Source organism: Festucalex cinctus, chromosome 14, assembly GCF_051991245.1.
Source record: "Festucalex cinctus isolate MCC-2025b chromosome 14, RoL_Fcin_1.0, whole genome shotgun sequence".
Classification (NCBI taxonomy): Eukaryota; Metazoa; Chordata; class Actinopteri; order Syngnathiformes; family Syngnathidae; genus Festucalex; species Festucalex cinctus.
In genome coordinates, this window is record NC_135424.1 from 2,475,001 (window position 1) to 2,501,255 (window position 26,255).

General features: G+C 40.8%; 2 protein-coding genes across 4 annotated transcripts in view; one reads left to right on the forward strand and one right to left on the reverse strand.

Moving 5' to 3' along the window:
- Positions 1 to 26,255, reverse strand: part of cog2 (component of oligomeric golgi complex 2) — a 38,042-nt gene that overhangs the window by 885 nt on the left and 10,902 nt on the right. For 2 of the 3 annotated variants that reach the window (XM_077495183.1, XM_077495184.1), the window contains exons 3-18: positions 22,771 to 22,841; positions 6,260 to 6,421; positions 5,982 to 6,047; positions 5,828 to 5,908; positions 5,628 to 5,731; positions 5,164 to 5,272; positions 4,888 to 5,067; positions 4,688 to 4,812; positions 3,927 to 4,053; positions 3,716 to 3,855; positions 2,948 to 3,009; positions 2,621 to 2,772; positions 2,356 to 2,541; positions 1,377 to 1,449; positions 1,144 to 1,286; positions 896 to 1,035 (exon numbers count right to left, since the gene is read on the reverse strand). In XM_077495183.1, the coding sequence (XP_077351309.1) occupies positions 896 to 1,035; positions 1,144 to 1,286; positions 1,377 to 1,449; positions 2,356 to 2,541; positions 2,621 to 2,772; positions 2,948 to 3,009; positions 3,716 to 3,855; positions 3,927 to 4,053; positions 4,688 to 4,812; positions 4,888 to 5,067; positions 5,164 to 5,272; positions 5,628 to 5,731; positions 5,828 to 5,908; positions 5,982 to 6,047; positions 6,260 to 6,421; positions 22,771 to 22,841 (1,921 nt within the window). Of the gene's footprint in view, positions 1 to 895; positions 1,036 to 1,143; positions 1,287 to 1,376; positions 1,450 to 2,355; positions 2,542 to 2,620; positions 2,773 to 2,947; positions 3,010 to 3,715; positions 3,856 to 3,926; positions 4,054 to 4,687; positions 4,813 to 4,887; positions 5,068 to 5,163; positions 5,273 to 5,627; positions 5,732 to 5,827; positions 5,909 to 5,981; positions 6,048 to 6,259; positions 6,422 to 6,588; positions 6,774 to 22,770; positions 22,842 to 26,255 lie in introns of those variants that run through there. The other variant, XM_077495185.1, reaches the window with a different exon arrangement.
- Positions 7,607 to 24,737, forward strand: pgbd5 (piggyBac transposable element derived 5). The gene is made up of 7 exons (XM_077495186.1): positions 7,607 to 8,195; positions 14,766 to 15,196; positions 17,585 to 17,719; positions 18,581 to 18,761; positions 19,500 to 19,697; positions 20,530 to 20,635; positions 21,351 to 24,737. The coding sequence occupies exons 1-7, from the start codon at positions 7,793 to 7,795 to the stop codon at positions 21,544 to 21,546; spliced, it is 1,650 nt and encodes a 549-aa protein (XP_077351312.1). The 5' UTR covers positions 7,607 to 7,792; the 3' UTR covers positions 21,547 to 24,737.

Below are 26,255 nucleotides of genomic sequence, written 5' to 3' on the forward strand. Positions count from 1 at the left end.
TTGACAACCTGATTGACCTAACTTCTCAATGTCTATTATTTTCAAAATGTATCAAACACATTTACAAAATTATTAACCTGATTAAAAAAAAAAAAAATGTATATACTTATTTGAAACCATTGAATTTTTTTTTTAACCCAATTTATTAATTTTTCAAACCTGACTAAACCAAAAAAAGTAATCAAATTAAATGACTATTTTTATAAAACTGTTTTTGTTTATACAAACACCTTATTATAAATGGCTGTTTAAAAGGGAAAAATAACGCCTTACTATACATGGTCATTCTTTTTTTTTTTTAAAACGTCTTATTATAAATGCCCGTTTAAAAGATAAAAAATAAAATAAAAAATAAAAAAAGCCTTACTATACATGGTCATTCTTTTTTTTTTCTTTTTTTAAACCTGATCAACAAAAACGAATTAGTTAAAGTTTTTAAGTTAAAATTGCTTTAAAACTTGATTAAACCAGATATTAATTTCTTTTTATTTTTTTCAACTATTTATATTTAAAAATTTAGTATAAAAATAACACCCACTTTATTTGCTCTATTTTAAGTACTTATTTATTTCTAAAGCATTAAACCAAATGTATGTTTTAAAAAAATAAATAAATAAAATTTAATTGTATTTAGGTCTTTTTTTTTTTTAAGCCTGATCAACAAAAGCTAACGACAACATTTATTTGTTAAATTTTTATTTGCTTTTAAACTTGGTTAAACAAGATATTTATTTATTTTTATTTTTTTTATCCATTCATTTTTAAAAATCAGTAAGCCAAAAATACTACCCGCATTATTTGCATTATTTTTTTTTTTTAATTTACTTGACTAACTTCCTGAAACAAACAAAATAATTCCTCCATGTATAAAACGATCACCAGCGTTGCCGCTCACCTCTGCGTGCACTCGGAAAGCGCGACGGTGAGCCATCGGCGCGCCGTGTCGGCGTCCACCAGGCCCGTCGAGTCGCTCAGCAGCTGCCGGAGCGGCCGCAAGGCGTTGTCCATGTACGCCGACGCTCGCGCCGGCGCCTCCTGCCCGCACGACCGCAACAAGAACAAAAGGAAGAGGCGCGCTCAGCGGCAGAGCGGCAGAGCGGCGCTTGACAGCGGCCGACGCGCTCCGGCGACCGACCGACCGACCTTGTTGGTCCTGCGGTAGAGTCGCGGCACCTCCGACGCGCTCTTCAGGAAGCGGCAGCTGCGCTCGCTCAGCTGTTGGCTCATGCGCGTGCTGAGGGCGGCGATGCTGCTGGACAGGCGCGACTTGGAGTCCGCTAACGCCTCTTAACAAGGGAAAAAAAACACAAAAACAAAAAACACGGGTGGGTTCCTTCAAATCGCCTTTGAAGACGTTCCGCTACGCACGTTTTTACCTTCCACGATGACAAAGTTTGTGAATCCGAGAGCTTCTAATCGCCGTCGGACCGTTTCTGACACTTCTGCTATCTACAAGACAAAAGAAGAACAATTGAAAAGGTTTAAATGCCGAAACGGTCGCTGGTTGCAAAGCACGATTTTTCTTTTGAGACAGATGAGATATGATTCAGCAATGTGACAATATGCTTCATTTGGTTTTATTCAAATTTACAACCTCATTTATTTTATTGCAATTCATACGCATTTATTTTCTATTTTAAATATTGAGTGGATTCTATTCTGCACGTTTCTTAATTTTATTTTAATGTGATATTTAAAAAAAAATCATGTCATTTTTTTAATCTAAACAATTTGGCTTAGAAATTCATTATGTTTAAAAATTAAATAAATTTGATTATATATTTTTTTTAAATCAACAATAAATAATGCATTTAATAAAATTAATTAGATGTTCATAATGCTTAAAAATTAAATAATTTGATTATATATATTTTTTTAAAATCAACTATATTTAATGCTGATAATAAAATAAATTAGACATAATGCTTAAAAATTAAATACATTTGATTATATATTTTTTTAAAATTACAATAAATGCATATAATAAAAATAAATTAGATGTTTTTTCATGATTATAGTTAAAAACAGGTTTTTAGTAAGAATTCAAAAGTTCTTACCAAACAAAAACAGTTATTTTTCAACCTTAAAAAAATATATATATATACTCAGATTTTTTTTAAATTATTACTCATTACTGATGAAATCTAACGACTTTAGTGAATTTTGAATACTTACAGTATATAAAAATTCTCACCAAAAGTGTGCATTAAATTTACATGTGTATTTTTGAAAGGCATCAATAAATGTCAATATGACGATTGCAATGATAGGAAACCAATCCTAAAATCCCCAAATTTGATCGAAGGTGCAGATGGTAGCGAACGAACGCGGATGGCTTATGATGACGTCTCTTACTTGCTGTTGCAGTTTTTGCACGTCGGCGGCGATGTGGACCAGCTGCTTGGCGGAGAGCGAGGCGGGACTTCCGCTCTCGCTGCCCGCCTCCTCCACGGACGTCCTGCTGGAGGTGGACGACGCCGAGCTGGGGGGGGGCCTGGCCGGCTCTTTGCTCACCTCGGCCGCGCCGCTCTTGCTCAGCACCTGCTCGCACATCCGTCCCGTCCATCCATCAATCTGGAAAAGGACGAGCGGCGGCTCGTCCGTCAATCGCAATCCCAACCTCGTCGAGGAAGCTGGCGTATCGCGAGTACAGCTGCAGCGTGAGCTTCCAGAAGCGGTGGGCCAGCGGCGGCAGGTAGACTTGCTGGGACCAGCAGCGCTGCAGGCAGGACCGCAGCGACGCCGACGCCTGAAGGTGGTACGCGCTGCCCGCTGGATGCACAAAACGGGACACAAAAGTCTTCTTCCGCACGGATTCAAGCACCAAATTCCAATTTCATGTCTGTTATTCGCAATCTGTATCAGCGACATGACGCAAATTGCAACTGTGCCTCTTGAGAGCCAAAAAATCACAATCAAAAATCTGGAATCGAAGACTTGCACGCACCTGGCGCCGCCTCGAATCCGTCACTGATGGCGTTCTCCAAGCTTCCCGCTATTTCTTTGTACCTGGAAAACATTCAGGGAGATCAACGGTCCACAATACAGGACAGCAGGGGTGTCCAAACTTTTGCATTTGAGGGCCACATCCAGAAAATCCGAAGGACGCAAGGGCCACATCATGTTATGTAGAGAAATTGTACAAATAATTTATTTGTGCTTTTGCATATTTAGAAAAAAATGCTACAGTATATAAACCAATTTATTTGTAAGATGGCAGTCGGGTTATTATAGTTTTTAAAACCTGGTATTTTCTTTACATTTTTTTAAAAAACTGATAAGCTAGTTACTTGAATTATTTATTTTCAAACCTTATCTTAAATAACACATTTACTTCTGTAAACATTCAAAAAGATAAATTATTAAATAGAATATTTATTTTAAAACCTGACCTTAAAATCACAATAAAATTGATGCCTTTAAACTTCACAAAAAAAAACAAAAAAACCTCAAAGCTAATTAACTGTATTTTTATTTATTGTCAAATTTTACCTTAGAATTCAAACAGATTTCTTATGTAAACATAAAAAGCAAACTATTAAATATTCTAAAGCGTATAATTCATCAATTCAAGCACGTTTAACTGATTTTATTGTTATATCATATTAATTTGAATCCTGGAAGTGATTGCAAAGTGCCGATCAGTTTTGTTCAAGCATTTCTTTAAAAAAAAATTTTTTTTTAAATCACAATAATCTTTGTGCAATTCGCTCACCTGAGCTGAAAGTAGACGGGCAGGTTCCACTTATTGTGGAAGGCGATATACGACGGGTGCGCTCGCAGTCGCTTCACGCTGGCCTGCGAGCTGCACTGGCGCTCGAACCGGCGCACGAACTCGGTGCTGGCGCAGTAACGCTAGAAAAATGACGAACGGCAAAGTGTGAGCGGGACAGCGACGTCATCAGTTTGTCAGCTGTCAGCCGAACCTCGTAGAAGACGTCGGGATTTCCGGGGTTGAACAGGTACGAGAGCCTCTCCTCGATGCCTTTCACCATCTCGGGCCACACCGACTTGACCAGGAAGTCGTAGCCGGGAACGATGTCGGCTTTGTCGCTGACGACAGACAAGGAACGACAGCACACATAATAAATTGAATTTGAATCAGGTCGGACTTCTGGAGACTTTTGCCTTGAAGCAGGCTTGGAATGCTTCTGGATTTTTCATTATAATTGCTCTTTATTTCATTTTGACTTTTGTTTATGAAATTCAGTTAATTGCTTTTAGAGCAAGTCTGCTCATTTTTATGCATCTTTATTTTTTTGTTTGAGTTGAATTTTTATTAGTTTTAGTTTTTTTTTTTTATCAATACGGATTATTTGTCAAATACAAGATGAAAAAAAAAAGGTCACAAAATATTTTGTAATGAAGTAAACAACAATTTTCAAACAAATGTTTAACCTTCCTTCTTCTGTACAGATGTGCAATAACAACAAAATTTAAAAAATAAACTCAAATTAACCACAAAAACTCATGTATGATATAAACTGAAAAAAATGAACGGTACACATGCACATAAAAAGTTGTTCCAATGCATTTGTCCTCATTGGGGGATGAACGTTTCTGTCTGTCTGAACACAGAAATCACAAGTTCCTTTTTTTTTTTTTTTGCCATGTGCATGTTTAGCTAAAAGTCTTTATTGATACCGTTCCCAGTTATGATGCCAGATTATTTTTTGATGGGCTATACCTGGATATGGCTCCTCCTGTCACTTCTCTCAAGAGTCTGCAGTGATGAGGAACAAACTCCAGCAGCCTGGAGTACATCACCTGAAGACCGTTCGGACTGGACTTGACCGCCTCCTCCACAATCACCTACCAGCAGAAGCAGCGACTCTTGAGTACAGTCAAGTGGTCCCGTGACTTCAAAGCACCGGAACATTCATTTACCTGATCCATGAAGGGTTTGACCAGCACCTGTCCCACCAGCGCCTCGGCGTCTCGCGTCTTGTCGATGGTGGCGTACGTCCGCAGGCAGTGGCGCACCATGTCCACGTTGGACGTCTGCAGACCCTCGATGAGCAGACCCTCCAGGGACTGCTGCAGCATGGAGGTGATGCCCGCGATGCGCTGGAAGGGGCCGACGACGCAAACGTTGGCGGATGGAGGATCTCGGAAGACAAACCCGGGACGCTTTCCGGCGCGGCGGGATGACGACTTACTCACCGGTCTGACTTTGTCCAGCAGAGGCATTCCTTTGCTCTGCACGGCGTGGAACTGAAGCTGGTTGAACTCGGTGGCGATCCGCTCCAAGATCTGACCTGCTAACAAGGGGCTGGACACGGACAGAAAGATATGACATGATTTGTCTATTGTCAAGCTATGTGTAGTTTGCAGGAAGCCAAAGGGAAAACTTTTGAAGCACTTCCTATGGACACTTGGATCAAATTGCAGAGCACTCTTTCAGTAAATATGCTCATCAGGAATAAACAGATTTGTTTAAAGACATTTTTCAAATGTGGGGAATTTCCACTCCACAACCCTTGTGAGGAGTAGTGGTTTTAAGAGGATGGATGGATGGATGGATGGATGGATGGATGGATGGATGGCCAGTTCAGCTCAAAGTCAGCTAAGACAGGCTTAAACTCACAAGTGTGATTCAAACTCAACAAAGAGGGCATTTTTGGCACCTGTTGCTTTCCAATGAGTTGGACTCTTTGGGGTTCTGCGAGTTGAGGATTTTCTCAATCTTCTCCACCGAGCGCACCACCTGGATCAGCCTCAAGATGCAAACCTGACGGACGGAATGAAATACAATGGGAATCAAATGACATTTAAAATCATTTTCAATGGTTGTACACATCATTCCATACGAATGTAAGGCCTCAACCTTTTTTTTCTGCAAGTCTTCCTGTTTGGACAGTTGCGCCTCGATGGCTTGTATCACCTCACTGACGCACGACCGAAGACTCTGCGCCGACGAAATTCATCAGCACTCATTCAAGCAGCGTACACTCACTATGTATTGAATTTAAAACGCATACCATGACCTCCTCCCGTAGCTGTCCAAGTGGCACGGAAAGCTGATTGAGGGCTTTGTCCATCCCCACCTGAGACCAGACAATGAAAGACATAATTGAGGCGTAAATAATGTAAACCTTTGATAGACAAGAGACAGGACGAGCACTGAGAATAATGATAGATGCAATTCAATAAAAACTTGCATGCAATGGAACAATTCAAATACAACCAGAATGGCGGGTGCTTCGACATCATATTAGCTGCCAGTTATCATAACACATACGACGTGAAAAGCCCTCACCAGATTGGTGGAAAGGTTGACAAAGTCAGCGTAGTCCTTGTTGATGAGCTCCACCATGGCCGTTTTGAGCAGCTTGTAGTAGAGCTCCAAGTCTTCCCTCATCTCCTCCAGCTGCACCTGCTTCCGACACTCGGCCACGAACTGGTCCACGTCAAAGTCATCCTGGGGACACATTAACAACCACTATAAACCCTCGCGGAAAGATGCAGTTACTACAGAGAGGCCACGATCATTTGTATTGGCGATAGTTGTAAACGCTGACTGTATTCACCATGTAGCTAAAGTTAGCTGATCTACGATAACTCACGTCCATGAAAACGAACCTTTACCTTCATAAAAACGTCCTTATCGAAGCACAGAGAGTCGGGGCCCTTTGGTAAATTCATGACGGAGTCTACAAACCGGCTGCTACGGAAGAAGCAAGAAAAGAAAGACAGCTGCTCGTGTTTGCAGTTACTTCCGCAAACATGGCACAAGACCACCGAAGAACAAGTGTCAGGAAAGGTTGACCACAGCGCCCCTAAGAGGGTGCCGGTAGTAACTACAGCATGATACTGCAATGAAAGCGTAAACCTAAAAGGGAAAATGGATTGCAAACAGTGGGATTAGAAATTAAAACAAAATAATATTTCTTTAAAAAAAAAAAAAAAAGACAAACACTAATCTTTATTTTCCGCAATTATCTCGCAGTCTAACAATGGGCGTAGAACAGACGTAACCTCCACTGCTTGCTGTAAATATGCATGTGCCAAATGAATGAATGAATGATCGTAAATCTTGGACTTCAGCCTCTTTTATATGTGACTTTATACGAGCGAATAAATCTCACAATGCTGCAAAATTGTCAGGCAATGCAGCAAGAGAAGCCACTCCAGTTCCCAACGGGATCCTGGGTTGTAAATGAGGTGTTCAGGGAACACGAGGTAGTCGGACAACTCAAGACTTTGAGGGGGAGAGTGCATTTATTTGTGAAAAGCCTTTTTACACCATCATGAGATGAAATCTTAAGTTTTATGCCATCAGTAACATTAAATATATAAACGTTAAATATATAGTAACAAATATATCAGCGCGACTATGAAAATTGAAGTGCATATTAATTTATCAAAAGGGCGAGACGTTTATTTTTAAAATACGTGTTTTTTTGTTTTTGTTTTGTCATTTTGTCTCAGGGGAAACATCAAGTGCATGTTTCTGTAATTTGTGAATGGATTACAGTATTTGAAATTTCACGTGGGGAGTGGGGAAGAAAATGTAGGAAGCGTCGAGTTTTCACATTTCCCAGTTTTACTGAATCCACCATTAGTTTGTGCTCACCAGGGGGCGTAAACGTTCCAGAATCCTTGAGGCAGACCAGCCCCGGATCTATCTTCAAGACAGGTGCTTGTGCTCCATCCCCGAAGATTGGAAGGTGCTTCCGTCTTTCCTCCTCGATCGTGACGTGACGACTTCCGCGTAGGAGGACGATCGAGAGGGAGCGAGCGAGCGAACGCGCGATCCGAGCAGCACCGCCGCCGCCGCAGAGGGAGAGAGATGGCGGAGTGCGGCCGCAAGGCGCTGTCCCTCCTGGAGGCGGCCCGCTCCCGCTACGAGAGCCTGCAGATATCCGACGACGTGTTCGGCGAGTCCGGGGACGACAGCAGCGACAACCCGTTCTACAGCACCTCCGGAGACTCGGACTCGGACAACTACATAGCCGAGGCGGGCGAGGAGGAGCACCAACACCACCACCACCATCACCACCATCATCACCCTCACCACTACCACCACTACCACCATCACCAGAGACGGGCCGACAGGGAGAGCTCACACGGCGGCGGAGCGGGAGGAGGCAGCCCCGGTCCGCCCGGTGCTCTGTCCCGGAGCCAAGCCGAGGAGGAGGGCTGGACGGAGAGCCTGCAGGATGTCACCGTGCCGCCGTATAAAGGCTCTTATGGTGAGACGTGATGAGGAAGGTCACTTGTCATTCGAACCGATATCGCGTTTTATGACGGCCCCATTCACAATCACGATGGCAACTCCAGTATAGCTCATTTTACATTACCTGCGTGTGTATGTGAAGGGGGAAGGAGGGTGGCGGGTGCAGGATGACATTGCATCATTAATTGCTCCTTTGATGCTGTGATATTTATTTATTTTTTTGTCTCAAGCATGCATGCTATGTGATGTCCCCTGGCATATGCAACTATAAATTGCCTGATTTCAATATAAATATTCAGCCAATGGTCAGAAAATTAAGCGATCCGGTGCTGCCTGTTAGTTTGACAGTTTTATTTTATTATGGAGTCCCTGTGATGGTGCAGTCGCCTGACTTGGGTGCAAGCAATGTGGGTTTGTATGTAAGAATGAATGGTCGTCGACTGACTGGCGACCAGTCGATGGTGTCGTTCCCATTTTGCCTGAAGTCAGCTGGCTCCAAGTTCCCCGCGACCCTCACCAGGACAAAAATTGGGTGGGTGTAATACAGCTTGGGATGTTTGACCGATTCGAGTACGATTTCTCACTTGAGTACTCACCAATGCTGATACCAATCGTGCTTATGTTGCCTAAAATTCCAATTAACACAAAGAAGGATAATTGTGAACAAAGAGCTGATTCACCATCAATCGTCTAGAAGTGTCGGTGGCGTGTACCGTCATCCTTCACGAGTACCCGATACCTTGAAATAAGGCCAGCATCAGCAGTAGTACCAATGAAGATTGATGCAAATCGGACAGAACATCCTGAAATGTTTACTTGCTACGCATTCTGTCTTCACCTGATTTATTTTTTTTGTCATTGCGCCTTGTGGGCAGCATGGTGTCCTAGTGGTTTGCTATGTTTGCCTCACAGTTCTGACGTTTAGGGTTCACATCTCACAATGGCGTGAGTTTTATCTGCGGACTTGCGGTTCCTTTCGCGTTCTAAAAACACGCATGTAGGTTCATTGAAAACTCTAAAATGTACCGTAGTCGTGAATGTGTGACCGTGTGCGTTTGTGTCATCTCACCCGCCGCCACCCGAGTCAGGACAAGCGCTATCGCAAATGGACGCATTGTACATCGTGGCCGTCATTTTTATTAGTCGTAGTGCAGTGTCAGGGAATCGGGGTGTGAAGTTGAGTGCAGCGCACTGCAGCTGAAGCCGGCGCAATTGCTGTAAATGACGACTTGTTGACACGTCGCACTTCATAGAAATAATAAATGTAGCAATTGCAAATTCCTCCAGACTGGAGTGGTCGTCGTTTTTGGCGTGCAGAATGCTGTAGGTCGTAAATTGATTTGGCCCATGCTCTCGTTTTTGCAACGTGGACCTAAAATGGTGTCTCTTGCTTCAATGTCGTCCAATTTATGACATGAATGCAGCTGTTCTTTGGCAACCGCCACACCAGTACAGAGAAATTCTTCTTATTCTGCTTGTGTATTGGAAAAGGCAGAGAAGAATCTAGAAGCTATACTTGTCGTTATAGCGCTTTTATCACACAGAATAAAGTCCAATTAAAGTTGTGGATCTTGGTCACTCTGCCTCCTTAAAGGCACATTGATGAGGCACTACAGTGAAACCACATTTATCGTGCCAGAAACATCTAAACAAGCATGACCAAGAGAGAGAGCATTTCAAAACATTTTTTTTTAAATCTCATTTTATACTCCTCGCATGCTTGAAACTCGAAGTTGCAAAGTGGATTTGCATCATGTTACAATCAGTTAAAGTTTACCGTAAAAATGACATAAAACAAAAGAAAAATCAAGTCAAGTCATCTTTATTTATATAGCGCTTTCAAACAGCCTCAGCTGTCACAAATTGTGTATTTGAATGCCAAAGTGTTTTATCAAAACATTAACAAAAGTTCATTAGCTTAATGCTAATGTGAAACACTAAAGGTGGGCTAACAAATTAAATTAGCATAGCTGCTACAGTAATGAACCTTCAAACAATTGCTACTTTAACACAAAGCATCTTTTCTACACCAAAAGAGAATAAAACATTGTGTATTTGAACACTTGAGTGTTTTTACCAAAAATCTGTTATCTTAATTTTAACATAATGCCAAACAGAAATTAGCACTGACGTTACGGTAATGATGAAACTTCAAACAACTGTTAATTTAACATGCAGCAGCTTCTTTATATAACAAAAGAGAATTTAACATTGTCTTTTTGAACACTAAAGTAGTTTACCAGAAGTCCGTCAACTCAATTTTAACATATAATACAAAGCACTAAGGGTGGGCTAACAGAAATTAGCATTGGATGACACAGTAACTTCAACCTTCAAACAACTGTTACTTTAGCACTTAACACAGAGCATCTTCTAGAGCAAAAGAGAATTAAACAGCGTCTTTTTGAGCACTAAAGTGTTTTACCAAAAGTCCGTCAACTTAATTTTAACATTTTAATGCAAAACACTACGGGTGGGCTAACAGAAAGTAGCATGAATGTAACATAAACCTCCAAGCAACTGTTACTTTAGCACTTAACACAGAGCAACATCTAGAGCAAAAGAGAATTAAACATTGTCTTTTGGAACATTTAATGAACTTAAATCAAATTCCATATAGAGACATTACTTAGTGTACAGCTACAGTAATTTCTTTTTATGTAAAAAAAAGAACTGTCTCTACTTCTTCTCTTTAATACGCTACATCCAGCGGAACTCAATGCTGACTTCTTGTGGCACAATGTGATACTACACTGAAGGTGCGCAACGCAACATTTGGACTTGAAATAAATGCCTGTACAAAAGCAATCGCTTAAACATTTGCGATATAGCAAAGGGTTCATTCACTGTAACATTGAAAGTTTGCGATTGACTGACGACCAGTCTTTGGCGATCCTAATGAAGACAAACGCGAAAGAAAATGGATGGAAACGTGGCTGGATATTCAAAGTTTTCCAGGATGCTTTGCATCCTGCGCGTGTTTGCTTAATGGGGACGCGGCAGGTGCGTGGCGTTTGTGCAGCATCGTTGAGTATTTGCGCAACCGCTGCGGGTGCGGTCACCCGCCAGGACGATTAATTGGATGCCGCCAACATCGTCGTCGTCTCTGACTCTCCCCAAACCTCAAATGGACAAGGTGTGCGCTTAATGCGTCTTCAGGGGGACGTCCCTTTTTATGAGTTTCTCCTGCAGTCGTGGAAGTGAGGCGGGAGGAGTTGGGCATCCGGCGTTGTCTTTTTTCCATCAGCTGACGGCCGTTGACGTGACAGCCCGCCGCCACAGGAGGCTGCGCGCCGCGTACATAAATCATCAGCTGCCGTCAAAAAGCCAGAAATCAAGTCGGCCTCGCTTTAAAATTCCATCTGGTTCCCGCTTGGCTTAGAAACTGCAGTTTGAATGCATTCCAGGTTTTCTTGGGTGTTTTTTTTTTTTAGAATGACTCCAGGTCAAGATTTTCTTATCTTCATCTCGGGGCCCGCGCGAGGGTGATGGAGGAGGGCCAAGATTATAAAGTGATGTAACCGCTTCATGGTGATGTTGGAGGGGATTTAAAACACTGATTATTCATTTGCGCTTAAGAGATTTAACGCTGGCTTCCGTATGCCGCGTTTTTGACTGTCGTCTATGTGTTATGCAATTTGTTACAGATAAAAATAGATGCAATTGTTTTATTTACAAACGATACAATAAGTACATACATGTCGTCACACAAGCAGAAAAGCGCTCATTAAATATTGTAAATTACGAGGGATGTCGAGATCATTTTTTCAACTAGAGATGTTTTGATCACATTTTTTTTTTCCCCACTGAAGTCCGAGTCTTTTATTTTTAAGTATGTGCTGATACAAAGTCTCGATCCGATGGTAAAGATATAGGAAGAAAAAGAGTGCATCCAAATTATTGTCTTATTATGCTACAAATGAACATGATAACTTTCTATATGGTTGTAAGTCAGCAGTGGAGTCAATACTTTAAATACAATATTTTATTATTTTTAAATTCACATCCGATCTTTTTCAGCTCGTACCGATAAGGCTGAAAATCATGCGATCGGACCCGATTTCCAATCACGATTGAATCGGGACGACTTTTCTTCACCCGAGTCTTGAGTGGAATCGCTTGATTTTGTTCAAGCCGATACTTGAACAATGCAACAAGAAGGATATATAGATATATAAATATTACTGTTTATATGCAATATTGGTAGTTTGGCCTCAACATTAAGTACACTTCCCAACTGTAATGACATCCTGAAATTTTCGTGTTAATTGGGTTGTTTTAGAGATGTTTATTTTTTGGTTCGTTGATGAAAGGAAATCCATCAAGATTGTGGGAAATTATCAAATGAATGTACTGATTGAAGTACTTTGTTTCAGTTGATGCAGCGTCATATAGTCTAGTCATAAAGTGCTTTGCCGGGGCCGCCGCGTGAGGAGAAATCCACAGGGAGCAAATTCATATTTGCTCAGCTCCACATAAAATAATTTCATTATCTTCCTCCGCTTTCTGGTGCTCTTGACTCGCTCCCGCCAGGAGGAAGCAAAGATGGCGGTGACTCGCATCCCGAGGAACGATTCCTTTTGGCTGAATCCGACTTGCGGCTTTCAAGTCTAATGCAAATGCAAAAAAAAAAAAAAAAAAGTATTTGGGAGCCATCGGCTGAGTGGGCGATGGCGTTCGCCAACGCTCATGCCGCTCTGCTGCTCACCCACGTCTTAACTTTCTTTTCGACCACGCGAGATGCTCCTTTGCAATGTGTGCTATCTTCAAGTCGGCAGACTTTGGTAGCTGACGCTATCTCTAATTTGATGCTTGTCATTTGGGAGAGCTATCTGCTTTGCGCAGATTCTTGCTTTGGACAAATCAAAATGTTGATATTTATGCTTAGTAACACATTCACTGCCAGCCCAGCAAAAATACATCATTTGACGTCTTTTTCCGTCAATGGCAGTGAATGAGTTAAATGTGATGATTGTCCATAATCACAATGGACAGTTTCCAATTTGGAATACTACCAAAATACTTCCAGTGGAAAGTGAGCCAAATTTTTCGACCCCTTTGCGACCCTTCTTGTCATTACACCCAAGCGACGCGTCACTGAGCCGTTCACAAGTGCAGCAACGGCACAATGTGACATGATGGCAGCTGTCATGTTGAATAAACTGCCCTCACCCCCCCCCCCCCAAGCTGATGTGTCATTGCGCCGCGTTAATGTTGGGCTAGTCCCGCAGATGTTACACTCCAAAAGTCCTCGAGTACAAGGTTCCAGCGCTTGTTTGCAATTTGATTCATGTTCGCAGTATTTCTTGTCGCAATGAAACTTCCTTATCTAATAAAACTATTTAGAGAACCTTTAAAACTGTTTAGAGAACGTTTGGGAAACGGTGAGTAACTCTGCAAGAACAGAATTAATTGTAGCGTCCATGTTGGGTTTGTTTGTTAGCCCCCGTGTCGGCGCTGGCTTCCTGGTTTCGTCACAATTGCATATCCCGCCCCCAAACTCAATGTCGCTCTGTGATTGGTCCGAACAGTTGGTTCGGGAACGGCAGTTATCCGCGGGAGCGGTACAAGATGTATTCTCCGGAGTTTGTGAACTCACAAATACCGCGAGAATTCGTCTTACATTACATCTTACATTTTTTAAGTATAGTTGTCCAAATCCTCTGATTTCAGCATAACAACAGCAATTGTTTACTTATTATTATTATTATTATTATCGTCTGTGTTTTAATCGGAATAAGACATTTGCAAACATCTGGTTTTACTTTGGAAAACCATGAATCAGTAACAACATCAAAACCCCTTTTTTTTTTTTATCACTATACGGATCCGAAGTACAAAATTAACACTAAATCACTTCTTAATAGGGGTGTGAATTGCCTAGTACCTGACGATTCGATTCGATTTGTATCACGATTCACAGGTCACGATTCGATTCGATACCGATTAATCCCGATACGAATTTATAAGTCGATTGTTGCGATTTTTTTTCATTCAAATTTAGAAAATACTAATCAGTAAGCTTGTAGAGTGTAAGATTTATATGAAAATGTATTATTTATTGATCTGAAATTTCAGTCTTATAGAGGTTGTAATCTGTTTCATGTTTGAACAGCATTAAAATAAAATATTAAGGCTTAATGTTCCGTTCATATAACATTCTTCCATGCTCAAGGTGTGAATCCTAACCCGAAGTCAGACGTTTTGTTGAATATTTTTCCATTAAAAATGGAAGTTTAAAAATCGATTCACACACACACACACACAAAAAAAAAAAAAAAGGCAATGATGATAAGACGTTGAATCGGTAAGACTACCGAATGAACAATTCTGAGCTCTTAAAAAAAAAAAAAAAAAAAAAAAAAAAAAAAAAAAAAAATCGTTTTTTTTTTTTTTATTGAATCGATTCAAGAATCGCGCGATGTAGTATCGCGATATATCGCCGAATCGATTTTTTTTAACACCCCTACTTCTTAATAAACAGTAATCAGGAAAAGAATCCTTTTGTGAAATTCAAATGCATCCTGATTAGTCGACTCTAAAACTATTCGATAGTGACAGCCTTCTCCCCAATGCGTCATTCCAGGCCCCGCTCAGAAGATGCCGGCAACCGCCAGCGCTCTGGACTTCTTCCAGCTCTTCGTGCCGGACAACTGCATCCAAAACATGGTGACGCAGACCAACATGTACGCCAAGAAGTTCCAGGAGCGCTTCGGCTCCGACGAGGGCTGGCGTCCCGTCACGGCCCAGGAGATGAAGGCCTTCCTGGGCTTCGTCACGTCCACCAGCGTGCACCACTGCGAGTCGGTGCTGAGCATCTGGAGCTCGGGCTTCTTCGGCAACCGCAGCATCGCGCTGAAGATGAGCCAGGCGCGCTTCGAGAAGATCCTCAAGTACTTCCACATCGTGGCCTTCAGGCCGTCGCAGGGAAGCAACCAGGGCCTGTACAAGATCCAACCTTTCCTGGACTCGCTGCAGCAGGCTTTCAGCTGCACGTTCAGACCTTCGCAGACTCAGGTTGGGCACGCGCGAGTACTCGACATATCATTCCTTTCAACTCACAGACCGACCTCACGTTCGCACCCAAGTAGACCATTTAAAGCCTTCAATAGAGAACCCGACGTTGACATCACGCGTCCCAAAATGGCCGTTTTGGCATGATCGAATCTGCCACGTTGAGTCAACGGCAAACGCCACACTTGAACAAGTTCAAACTGTTGCGGATCAGCTGCCACAATGAGAAAAGACAAAAAAATAATAATCAGCATGCTACATGTCTACCAAAAGAAGAATTAATACATAGCCATTAGCCAATGTTGCATTTTGTACATGGTGGCTGAATCAGCAGATGCGAACTGTTAGCACATGCAAAATGTGGGGGAAATTTCGTTCATTTGCGCTGCTATGTTTTAATAGCTACTACACAGTTGAATTGAATAACTGATCAACAACATAAAGACTTTTTTTTGTTTTTTTTTTGTCTTCTTTGAAGCAGAGCAGTTTATAAGAACCATTTATTTCCTGCGCGTCTCTGTTCGACACAATAGCCGAGGAAATTGAATTGCACTGCCCGTTAAAACGAGGCAACGTAAAGAAATGTGCTCTTGATTGAGGTCGAGCCAATTGAGTCCCGCAGGAGGCTCAGATATACGTGTGTGCGCGTCTTGAGAAGAATCGTGTATCGAGGCCAGCTTATTTTATCTGTCAGACGTCCATGCCAGCGGATGTCACGGCTGTCCAAAAGTCTTTCTCTATCTCACTCCGTTTGCCCCAGAAAGCTCAAGTTTGACGTTCCACCTTATTAAGTTGATGATTAAATATTGCTCAGATTGGATTGACGCTGTGAGAAAGGTATTGATTGATTTCATGTTAATAATATAGTTAATATTTGTGTGGTTTCACTTTACAGCACTGCACTGCGCCATGCTGAGGGCTGATTCTAATATTGTGTCGGATCTCATTATATTAAGAAGCTGTACCTAATCTAGTGGCTGGCATATATGCGTCATCCATCACTGGCTTGATTGCGTATTCCTGCGCTCAGTATTTGACAGGGAAATGTTAATGGCGAAGGAGAAGGCAGCGTAAAAAGCCACAGGAAGGACGAAGCACATGCAAATGATGTCGTGGCACTGGAAACGATTTCTTTTCTGCATCCGATCCAAGCAAACAATGTTCAGCACCGACACTTTTGTTGCGACCAAACCAAGCGATCGACCTGAACTGTTGCCACGGTAACAGTCACGATAGCGCGCACCACTGTTAGGACAAACATGCAGGAGGAGAAGGAGGAATTACATAAGGCTCCATGTTTCGACTTTCAAATCCATCTTTCAGAAAATCCTCCATTCCAAGCACGGTCCAAAATATTTCTCGCTTTGGAAGACAAAAGAAAAAAAAAAAAAAAAAAAACGGCAAATGCTCTCCAAAGGGACTCGCACAGCCAGGAGAGAAATTATATAACAACATTAGAAAATGGAGGAGCCTTCCAAATGAATTATGAAAAGAATAACACAACAGTTGAGCAACTGGGGTTTCATTCAGGCAAAAATATGCAGTGTATGCTTTGGCTATAAAAAGTCTGCACACCCCATTCAAATGCAAGTTTTTTTGTGATTTAAAAAAAAAAAAAAGAGAGAGAGAGAGAGAGACCAAGATAAATCATTTCACAACTTTTTTTTTTTTGCACCGTTAATGTGACCCATAATTTGTGCAACCCATGTTTGGTGTGTATAAGTAATAACGGAAATAATGTAGGTACATAATTGTGCACACTGTGCTCAGCTCAGAATTAGCCAATCAAATTTAAACTAATTCATTCGAGTCTGTGCACACCCACCACAATTTAAAATGTCTGATGCGGCCCAATTAAAGATGTTGTAGTAGGTTACAGAGTTTTTTTTTGTTTGTTTTTTTTGTTTTGTTTTTTTATTATTCCTAGCAGCAGTCTGACGTTTTAGTACTAACACTGAAGGATATTGCAATCGTTTCATACATCCTTCCACATTGTCTAAGGGGGGGGAAAAAAACAGCCTCAAAACAATTTGCTGCACGAGACCAAGTCCGACATTCTTCACTGTAGGTTCAGCCTTGCTTTCATCAGACTACAACACATTTTCCTGCATGTATTTGCTCAGATTTTTTTTTAATTTAGTTAATTATAAACACCGGTGCATCCTAGTATTAAGAGGGTGTGCACATTTGTGCAATTATCTCAGTTGAAAGGATTTTTTTTTCCACTTGGTTTGTTCTGTTTATAGGTCACATTAATTGTGGAAAAAGTTTTTCTTTTAATTTGTGATTTGAGTTGGTGTCTTTTTTTTTCACAAAATCCTGCCATTTGAACTGGGGTGTGTAGACTTTTCATGTCCATTTCAGTAGTATAAGTAGGATTTTGGTTTGCAGGTTCTTCACGAACCCTTAATAGACGAGGACCCGGTTTTCATCAGCACCTGTACAGAGCGCGAGCAACGCAAGAGGAAGAAGAGGAAGTTCAGTCTTTGGGTTCGACAGTGCACCTCCACCGGATTCATCTGTCAGGTGCGTGCATACACGTTCCAGATTATAGAGCGAGGCAATGTGCGGCTTCATTTACTGATTCTTGGTTGCGAAACATAAGCATACTTTGTTTTAATTTTCACCTGTGGAGTCTAAAGTGTATATATAGGTATAAACAACACAAACTGTGTCATAGTTAGAATTGTTGAGCAATGGAGACATAAAATATAACTAGCCTGTGTATTCATCAAAAAGTAACTAGTCCTGTAACATTAACACGGCACCTACTTAAAAAATTTAAAAAAAAAAATAAAAAAAAGATTTTTTTAAAACAAAAAATGCACACAAAAGTCAAACCAAAACTTTTGATAAGTGTTTAAAAACAAAAACAAAAAAAATAGCAAAAAAAAATAGGCTGGGCTGAAAGTACTTCCTGTGTTCATTCTTTCAAATTCACACCTTCACACTAAATAGTGTGCTGCCATCTAGTGGATGGAAGTGGAATTACACCAAAAACAAACAAGAGGCACAACTTCAGTTGTAACTGTACAAAAAATAAAAATAAATTGCGGCTTAGCGGAACTGCAAACCCAGAAGACGTGATGGAGTTTGGTTCCAATGAGTTGAAAAACCTCACCTTCAAATTCTCACTGACGATTACCAACACACTGATGTGTCTGCTCTAACTTATACTGACGGCGCGACGGAGAGAAGTAAGATGAGTTAATGGAGCGAATCAATCAGATTCCATTAGCCACCGCGCACACAGGCCACTTAGCGGGATAGCCACAGGCGGGCTACATGTTGGCTAATCAGCCTAATGCAGTGTGTGTCCTCAAAAAAAAACAACAACAACAAAAAAACAAGACAACGGACGTCCCTCCTGTTTTTTTGTCCGCGCAGATCTCGGTGCATCTGAAGGAGGGCCAAGGTGCGGACGGCCTGGCCGCCTTGAAGAACAAACCTCAGCTGCACAGTCTGGTGGCCAAGCAGCTGTGCCAGAACATCTCTGGCAAGAACACGATCGTCTTCACGGGGCCGTCCATCACCAGCCTCGGCCTCTTCACCGAGTTCAGCAAGCAAGGTCGGCGCCCATAATGGCGTTCTCCAAACTGCACTATGGCACTAAATACATGGACTACTATATATTATATTATATTGTATTGTATCGCATTATATCATATGATATATATCATATGATATATTATATACCATATGATATATTATATATCATATGATATATGATATATTATATCATGATATTATATCGTATGATATATTCCATCCATCATCAGAACCGCTTATTATTATTATTATTATTTATTCATGTATTTTTATTTATTATTTATTCATGTATTTATTTATTATTATTATTATGCATAATAATAATTATTATTATTATAGTATTGTGTTGTGTAATGAATGCATTTTCTCCCCTATTACAGCAAATCGATTTTGTTGTCTAACGGCAGATGTGGGTCAGTGTGTTGCTCAAATAAGATTAGACTCGAGTGAATTCAGCAGGGGAGAAAAAAAAAAAAACAACAACCCGTTGTTCGTTGAGCTCAGTGAGCTTTTGAATACACCAGAGACAAAACGTTTAAAACTCAATTGGGCTGAGCTGCCGCCTCAAGACAAATAAAAATTCTGAAGATAAGATCAATATTTTGTCATCCCAACCAGAGCAGACAAAACCTCAAATTGGATGCCTGTCTGCCGGTTCTACTGTGACTCCATCATGCTGGATGAATGAGACGAGATGAAGGGACGGGATACAAAAAAAAAAAAAAAAGGCAATCTGTGCACTTGTGTCCCCGTGCAGACATTTACTGCTGCGGTCTGCTGAGCACCCGGAAGAGCGACTGCACGGGCCTGCCTCAGAGCATGCTGGTGTGCAGCTCCACGCCGGCGCAGCGCGGCCAGTGGCGGGTGATGATGCAAGGCAGCATGTCGCTCATCAGCTGGTACAACAAGGGACACTTCAGGTTCCTCACCAACGCATACTCGCCCACCAAGCAAGGTACGCGCTTCCATTTGGCAATGCAGTCCAATTCCAATGAAGTTGAGAAAATTGTCGGTTGAGGCGTTTTGTCGCGACGTCTACAAATAAACGTTAAAAAACTCGACTGTGTAAAGTGAAAGCCATATGTAAACAACAAGAAATGACACTAGCTTCTCTGGGCCCAAACTCCTCTGAGATGGACTAATGCAATGAGGAAAAGTGCGCTGTGGTCTGACGAGTCCACCAAATGAGCCTCTTGTCCTCTAGGCCAAAAGAGGAAAAGATCCATCTCGATTTTTATTCACATGAAGTTCCAAAGCCAGCATCTGAGATGCGACAAGTACTTGACTGGCCTGCCAGCAGTCCAGACATGTCTCCCACCTCAAGTGAGTGCCTCATTTTTGAAAGGCAAAATATGACAATGGAGACCTTGGACTATTGAGCAACTAAAGTTGTACTTCAAGCAGGAGTAGGAATGAATTCCACCCAAAAAAGCTTAGAAAATTTGCGTCCTCAATTCCTGTACAATAATTGAGTGTTGTTAAAAAGGAAAGGTGATGGAACAGGCATACAATTCCAAATGAGGGAATATTTCCTAAACAACAATAAAGCTTATCAGTTAACATCAAATATATTTTCCTTGTAGTGTATTCATTTGAATATTGTTTGAAAAGGGTTTAGATTTTTTTTCTTTACTTCTAGTAACTTCATTGGAATTAGGGTTTGTCTATCAATTTTCCCCCTGAAAGGGCCACCCACAAAAAATGCTTAATGTAGGACCCTTGCTGTGTACTACTCACTAGAAACTAGAAACTTTGACGTGACTCTCGTGCATGCGTTTTTCTTTCAGGTTTGATCATCAAGAGAAAAAGCGGCGAGGTCCCGTGTCCCCTGGCGGTGGAGGCCTTCGCCGCGCACCTCAGCTACATCTGCAAATACGACGACAAGTTCAGCAAGTATGCGCGCCTGACCACTAAATATCGCCTTTTTGTGTATTGGAAAATATTCTGCAAAGCATCTTGGACTACGTATCGCTTAGCCGTTTATCTCGAAAATGGATCTTTGACATATAGTAGGGCCAGGCCGATTATCGGTGCCGATATTTGGCAAATATCGGCATCGACATTACTAATCTGAAGCTAGCATCTCCCTGAGCTTTTTTTTAATGCTAGAGCATACAGAAGGCTTTGATGCAGCCTCTCAACTGCACAGAACGTTTGAAGAAATGGTAGTTATTACACAAACGGCCAGCAGGTGGCAGCAGAGTAAAGGAGCTCAACCAGAGCCATGTTGGAAAAAAAAAAAGCTCTATTACTCACAATTCTAAATATCGATCCATCCATTCATTTTCTTGACTGCTTATTCCTCGCAAGGGTTGGGGGGGGGGGGGGGGGGGGGGTGCTGGCGCCTATCTCAGCTGGCTCTGGGCAGTAGGCGGGGGACACCCTGGACTGGTTGCCAGCCAATCGCAGGGCACACAGAGACAAACAACCAAATATTTTCACTTTTACAATGAATATCGGCTTGAAATATCGTCCTCCTTAACTACTAATAATAGGTATCACTAATCTATAGCCGTCAGTGGAAAAAAAAAAGTATTTTGAAAGTATTACATGTCCCTATGAAGTATCCAGCGAGCGCGTATTATTAACACTGCACGTTTGCCGCCAGGTACTTTATCTTCCACAAGCCCAACAAGACGTGGCAGCAGGTGTTCTGGCTGAGCATCAGCATCGCCATCAACAACGCCTACGTCCTCTACAAGATGTCCGACGCCTACGCCGCCAAGCGCTACAGCCGGGCGCAGTTCGGCGAGAGACTGGTGAAGGAGCTGCTGGACGTGGACGACGACTCGCCCACGCCGTGAAGGAGACCTGAGGGGGCCCCCTTTCACGCACTCCCCCATGCCCGACGACGCCCGCAATCACATTCACACACTTCCTCCCGCCTGTTACAGACTGTGCGTCAACCATGCTGAAGCAGTGCCAACTCGTCCTCGGCTCCGTATCGGTTGTACTGTAAAAAAGCATCAGTTGTGCGGTAGGAGGAGTCGCAGGATGGGGAGGGGTTATGACCATGAGGGTGTGTCGAAACGAGATCACGTTAAAGTGTTCAGTCCCCCACAATACATGCTTAAGAGACGAACGCAGTACTTTACTGTTTTTTGCGTATATGTTATTCTGCACCAAAATCCTTTGTTTTTACTTATTTTTATTCCCAGCATCTTTCACAAAAATCAGGACATTTTGGGAGCCGCCCCTACTTTCCAAAAATTCCCACAACTCCACATTTTCCAACCAAAATAAATAAATAAACGAATGAATAAAAAAATAAATAAATAAATAAAAATATATATATATTTTTTTTTTATTCAAGTGAATGTGACATTACAGGAAAAATAATTCCATTACAAATTCAAACTGTTCAACTCTTTGAGAACATCCAAAAATTTATCACTGTTCACGCTAAAACTCACAAATTTTCACGATAAAAATGGCCATATTTATGATATATTTGTCTCCTCCTTACACATTTCTTGACCGATTCAGACAAGTCCAACTTCAAAATATTCTGCTCATTTAGTTAGAAGTTCTTAAGATCCGTTAATATTTCCTAAACCCCATTTTTTTTTTCCCCAAAAAATTAAAAACTACATTGACCTCTACATTTCTTGGCAAATACAAACTATTCCACCTTCACGATATTCATTCAGAAGATTTGTGACAGTCCCCAAATCCACAAATGTTCAACATAAAATTCACAGATATTTTCAAACTGTCAAGTTCAACACTTAATATTAATTTCTCAGAATTTCAATTTGGCTTTTACTTTTCAGCATTCACACACAATTTTTACAGACATTACATCCTTTATTTTGTTTTTGTGTTACAATGTGAAAATTAGACTAATTAACACCCCAAAATAGCATTTAATCATTTTACTAGCAAAACTGTTCCTCAATGTCTGCAGTGAAGATCATGTTGCTAGGCAACAAACAGTTCCCAGGCGTCTTTAATAACTTGTCAAAACACCCCCAGGGTCAATAATTCAGATCTGTACATCTGACAAAACTTATTGCAGCTCTGCTTACCTTTTGGCTAAGGCGTCGCACACTCGCGAGTTGTTGTTGTTTCTGCGTGAAGTCGACAATCATGTGATGGGCTGGAGAAAGTGCAGAAACGGATTGCTTACAGACACGTCTTCACAAATAGGCATATCACCAGATTTATTGGTTGTTTCATTTCACACGTGTTAGTTGGACATTTAAGTGCTTACATTTTTACAAATGATGCCCCCCCACCCCACCCACTTTAAATACTAAAATGTGTTGTACAAAATGGTTCCAATCCTTTGCACTCACGCTTCCAAAGCCAACTGTGACTTAATCAAAAGGCGAACCAATGGAGTGAATATTATTTATTGATGACAATGAAAGATTATGTACATATAGATGTATGAAATTAATCCAATTAGCTGTTATCAAGTCGTCACCGTACTTTTGGTGTGTTTCTATTTTGTTTACAAATCGCAGTGAGCGTACGTCACGCAGACTCAAGATTGTCATTTTACCACTAATCCAAAGCAACGTAGTCGTCACTTGTGTGTGCGTGTGCGCGCGTGAGCGTGTGTGTGTGTGTTTGTGAACTACTGCAAGCAAAATGTCCCGTACTCACGTTCACTAACCTTCACTTCAATGTCAAATACAGGCCACATGCACAACGTTGTGATTAAACTAACAGTCTGTAACAACGGGTCTGTTGACTAAAGCGTCGTTGAGGCTTCACTGGCCTGAAATCGCCACGGTTACCGCCAGATTCCGTCAGCAGATAGTAATACTGACACGCGTGTTAGCTTTAGCACTAACGACAAACTTTAGCAACCAGATACAGCACTTAGCCCGTTTCAAAACACGTCTCTGTCGTTTAACGTGTATGTTTACAATTCACTGTGGCTTATTAGAAACGTTTGACAACATTTTGGTGAGGCCTAGAGCCAAATGTATTTATTTATTTATTGGAAGCGGTTCAGAATCTATATTTATCTAGTAACATGACAAAAAAACGAAAACGTTCAAATACATCACATTCACTAGAGATGTTTAGTTATCAATTTGTGTTTACGTGTGGAGAAACGTCTCAATAGTCAAACTTAGCTGGAACTAGTTATACTCTGACCAACCAATCAGAGGATGGGAAAATGCCGACATCATCATCATCAAGGGCCAGTTTACGGATAAATTTAAAATGGCTAAAGAAGCATTACATTATCTAACTGGCATGGGCCAGCATGACTGATTCTAAAGGCCCTGTCCGGACAGATTCGATAAAAATGTACATTTGACAAAAGTTTACATTCATTTAGTCTCCATTTAAGTTCAAGTGTCTGTAAAAATGTGACTAATTCCCTTTCTGTAATAATCCCACACGTCTATCCTTGTGTGCCTCCTTTTTTTTTTTTTTTTTTTTTTTTTATTTGCTACCCATGCAAACTAAACGAATGTGTTGGGAGAAACGTGCTTAACATTTTGCGGTTGAATATCCCTTAAAGAGCCACAAAGTGATTAACAAAATTAGTCGCCCGGAATGAGATGATGGCCGTCCACGTGATGTAAAATGTGTGTGTGTTTATCTGTGCAGTGCTTCATCTATACGTCCAGCCAGCCAGCCGGTCGAGTCATGTGATAATAATAATCAGCTCTGATGATGAAATAAGAGTGAGAGCTCAGGGCGCCACGGCAAACTAACCGCACTCCTTCACGACATTATTAATATAGTTGACTAACACACGTACACTTGGTGGATTTATTTATCTCATAACCGGGTGCTATCGGTATCAAGTAGACTTTTCGATGTTATGACATCTTAGCTGCCACGTAGAGGAAGTGAAAAAAGTAACATGGTAAGGGATGGTTAAAAAAATAAAAAATAAAAAAATGTTTTCCCCTCATAAAACTGATGCGCCCGACAGATGTGTGTGAGTGTGTGTGCGTGTGCATGAATTGTTGACACTGGGTTGAAATGTGTACAATAACTGGACCAAATAAATTTCAGAAATGTGTGTGGTCATGTTATTATGAGCCCCTTTGTCACTGTAAAAAAATAAAAATAAATATCACGTGCTTAATTCAAGTCATTTATTGATCAAAATATACAGCTAAACCACGTGCTTTCATAACTCATGAAGTCTGCTAGCTTAATGCTATAATGGGCTAACAGAAATTAGCATTGATGATGTCATAAAACTACCATACAAACAACAACGCATATAGCAAAAGTTTTTTTGTTTTTTAAAAAAAAAAAGAATATTGAATTTAAAAATAAATAGAAAAATAAACCAACTCATACAATTGAGTACAAAGGTTTGCTAGCATAATGCTAACATACTGTACAGTGAGCATACAAATATGCATTCGAAATGTGTGTGGTCATGTTATTATGAGCTCCTTTGTCACTGTAAAAAAATGTTTAAATATCACGTGCTTAATTCAAGTTGTTTATTGACCAAAATATACAACTAAACCACGTGGTTTAATCTCATGAAGTCTGCTAGCTTAATGCTATAATGGGCTAACAGAAATTAGCATTGATGACGTTATTATAAAACTACCATACAAACAACAAAGCATATAGCAAAAGTTTTTTTTAAAAAGAATATTGAATTTAAAAATAAATAGAAAAATAATAAACCAACTCATACAATTGAGTACAAAAGTTTGCTAGCATAATGCTAACATACTGTACAGTGAGCACACGAAAATGCATTCGCAAATTCATGTTTAAAGATTTTTTTTTTCACCTATATACTGTGGTTTGTGCTCAGATTATCTGTCTCAAAGTTCAGACAATTATAATAAAATCATATGTTTAGTGAATATGTGCAATATACAATTTTATTTTATTTTTTGAAATTAAACTACTAAACTACATGACGTGTTCCACCTTATTCTACTCAATTTAGAAAGCTGTACATTTTACAAACGAGAACAAACGTAATATACAAAATGGCCAGCAGATAGCAGCACAGCACAGTCCACATTATTTTAGCGCACTTGCACAATCTTCTTGTAATGAGCTTCAAATAACTGCTCAGTACAATGTGACTCAAAGGTCAATAAACACAAAATAAAGACAAAAAAAGTAAATGTTAAATTGCTTCGTGAGATAATTTTAATTTTAATACGAAGAGACTCTCCTCCCACATCAAGTTACACTTGTCAGTAAATGTTAAAGCTGACTTTATCAAACACGTGTCATCAAATGCTGAGTCATTTTATTTGACTTTTACTTGTCTTTATCATACACTGGTCAACTTGTGTTAACGCTAAAATTGTACTTAAACATTCCTTGTGCGGTTAATAAAGCTTTTATGAAGGCCAACGTAATAAATCATTAAACGAAGATTCAAGATGAAAACTAAGCTTAGTTGAATGAATTTTTTAGCTCCGCATGTGCAATATTAACGCCGTCATTACTCCCAAATGTGATCACGTGAAGGCCGCGCGGTGGCCCAGTGGCCTAACCCGACCCCTTCAACTTCCTGTGTGGAGTTTGCTCGCCCACAAAAACAAGAATGTAT

Coding starts and splice junctions, on each gene's coding strand:
- pgbd5 (XM_077495186.1), top strand. CDS start 7,793: ATGGCGGAGTGCGGCCGCAAGGCGCTGTCCCTCCTGGAGGCGGCCCGC. Junction 18,762..19,499: donor CACCGAGTTCAGCAAGCAAG/GTCGGCGCCCAT, acceptor GTCCCCGTGCAG/ACATTTACTGCTGCGGTCTG. Junction 19,698..20,529: donor ATACTCGCCCACCAAGCAAG/GTACGCGCTTCC, acceptor TTTTTCTTTCAG/GTTTGATCATCAAGAGAAAA.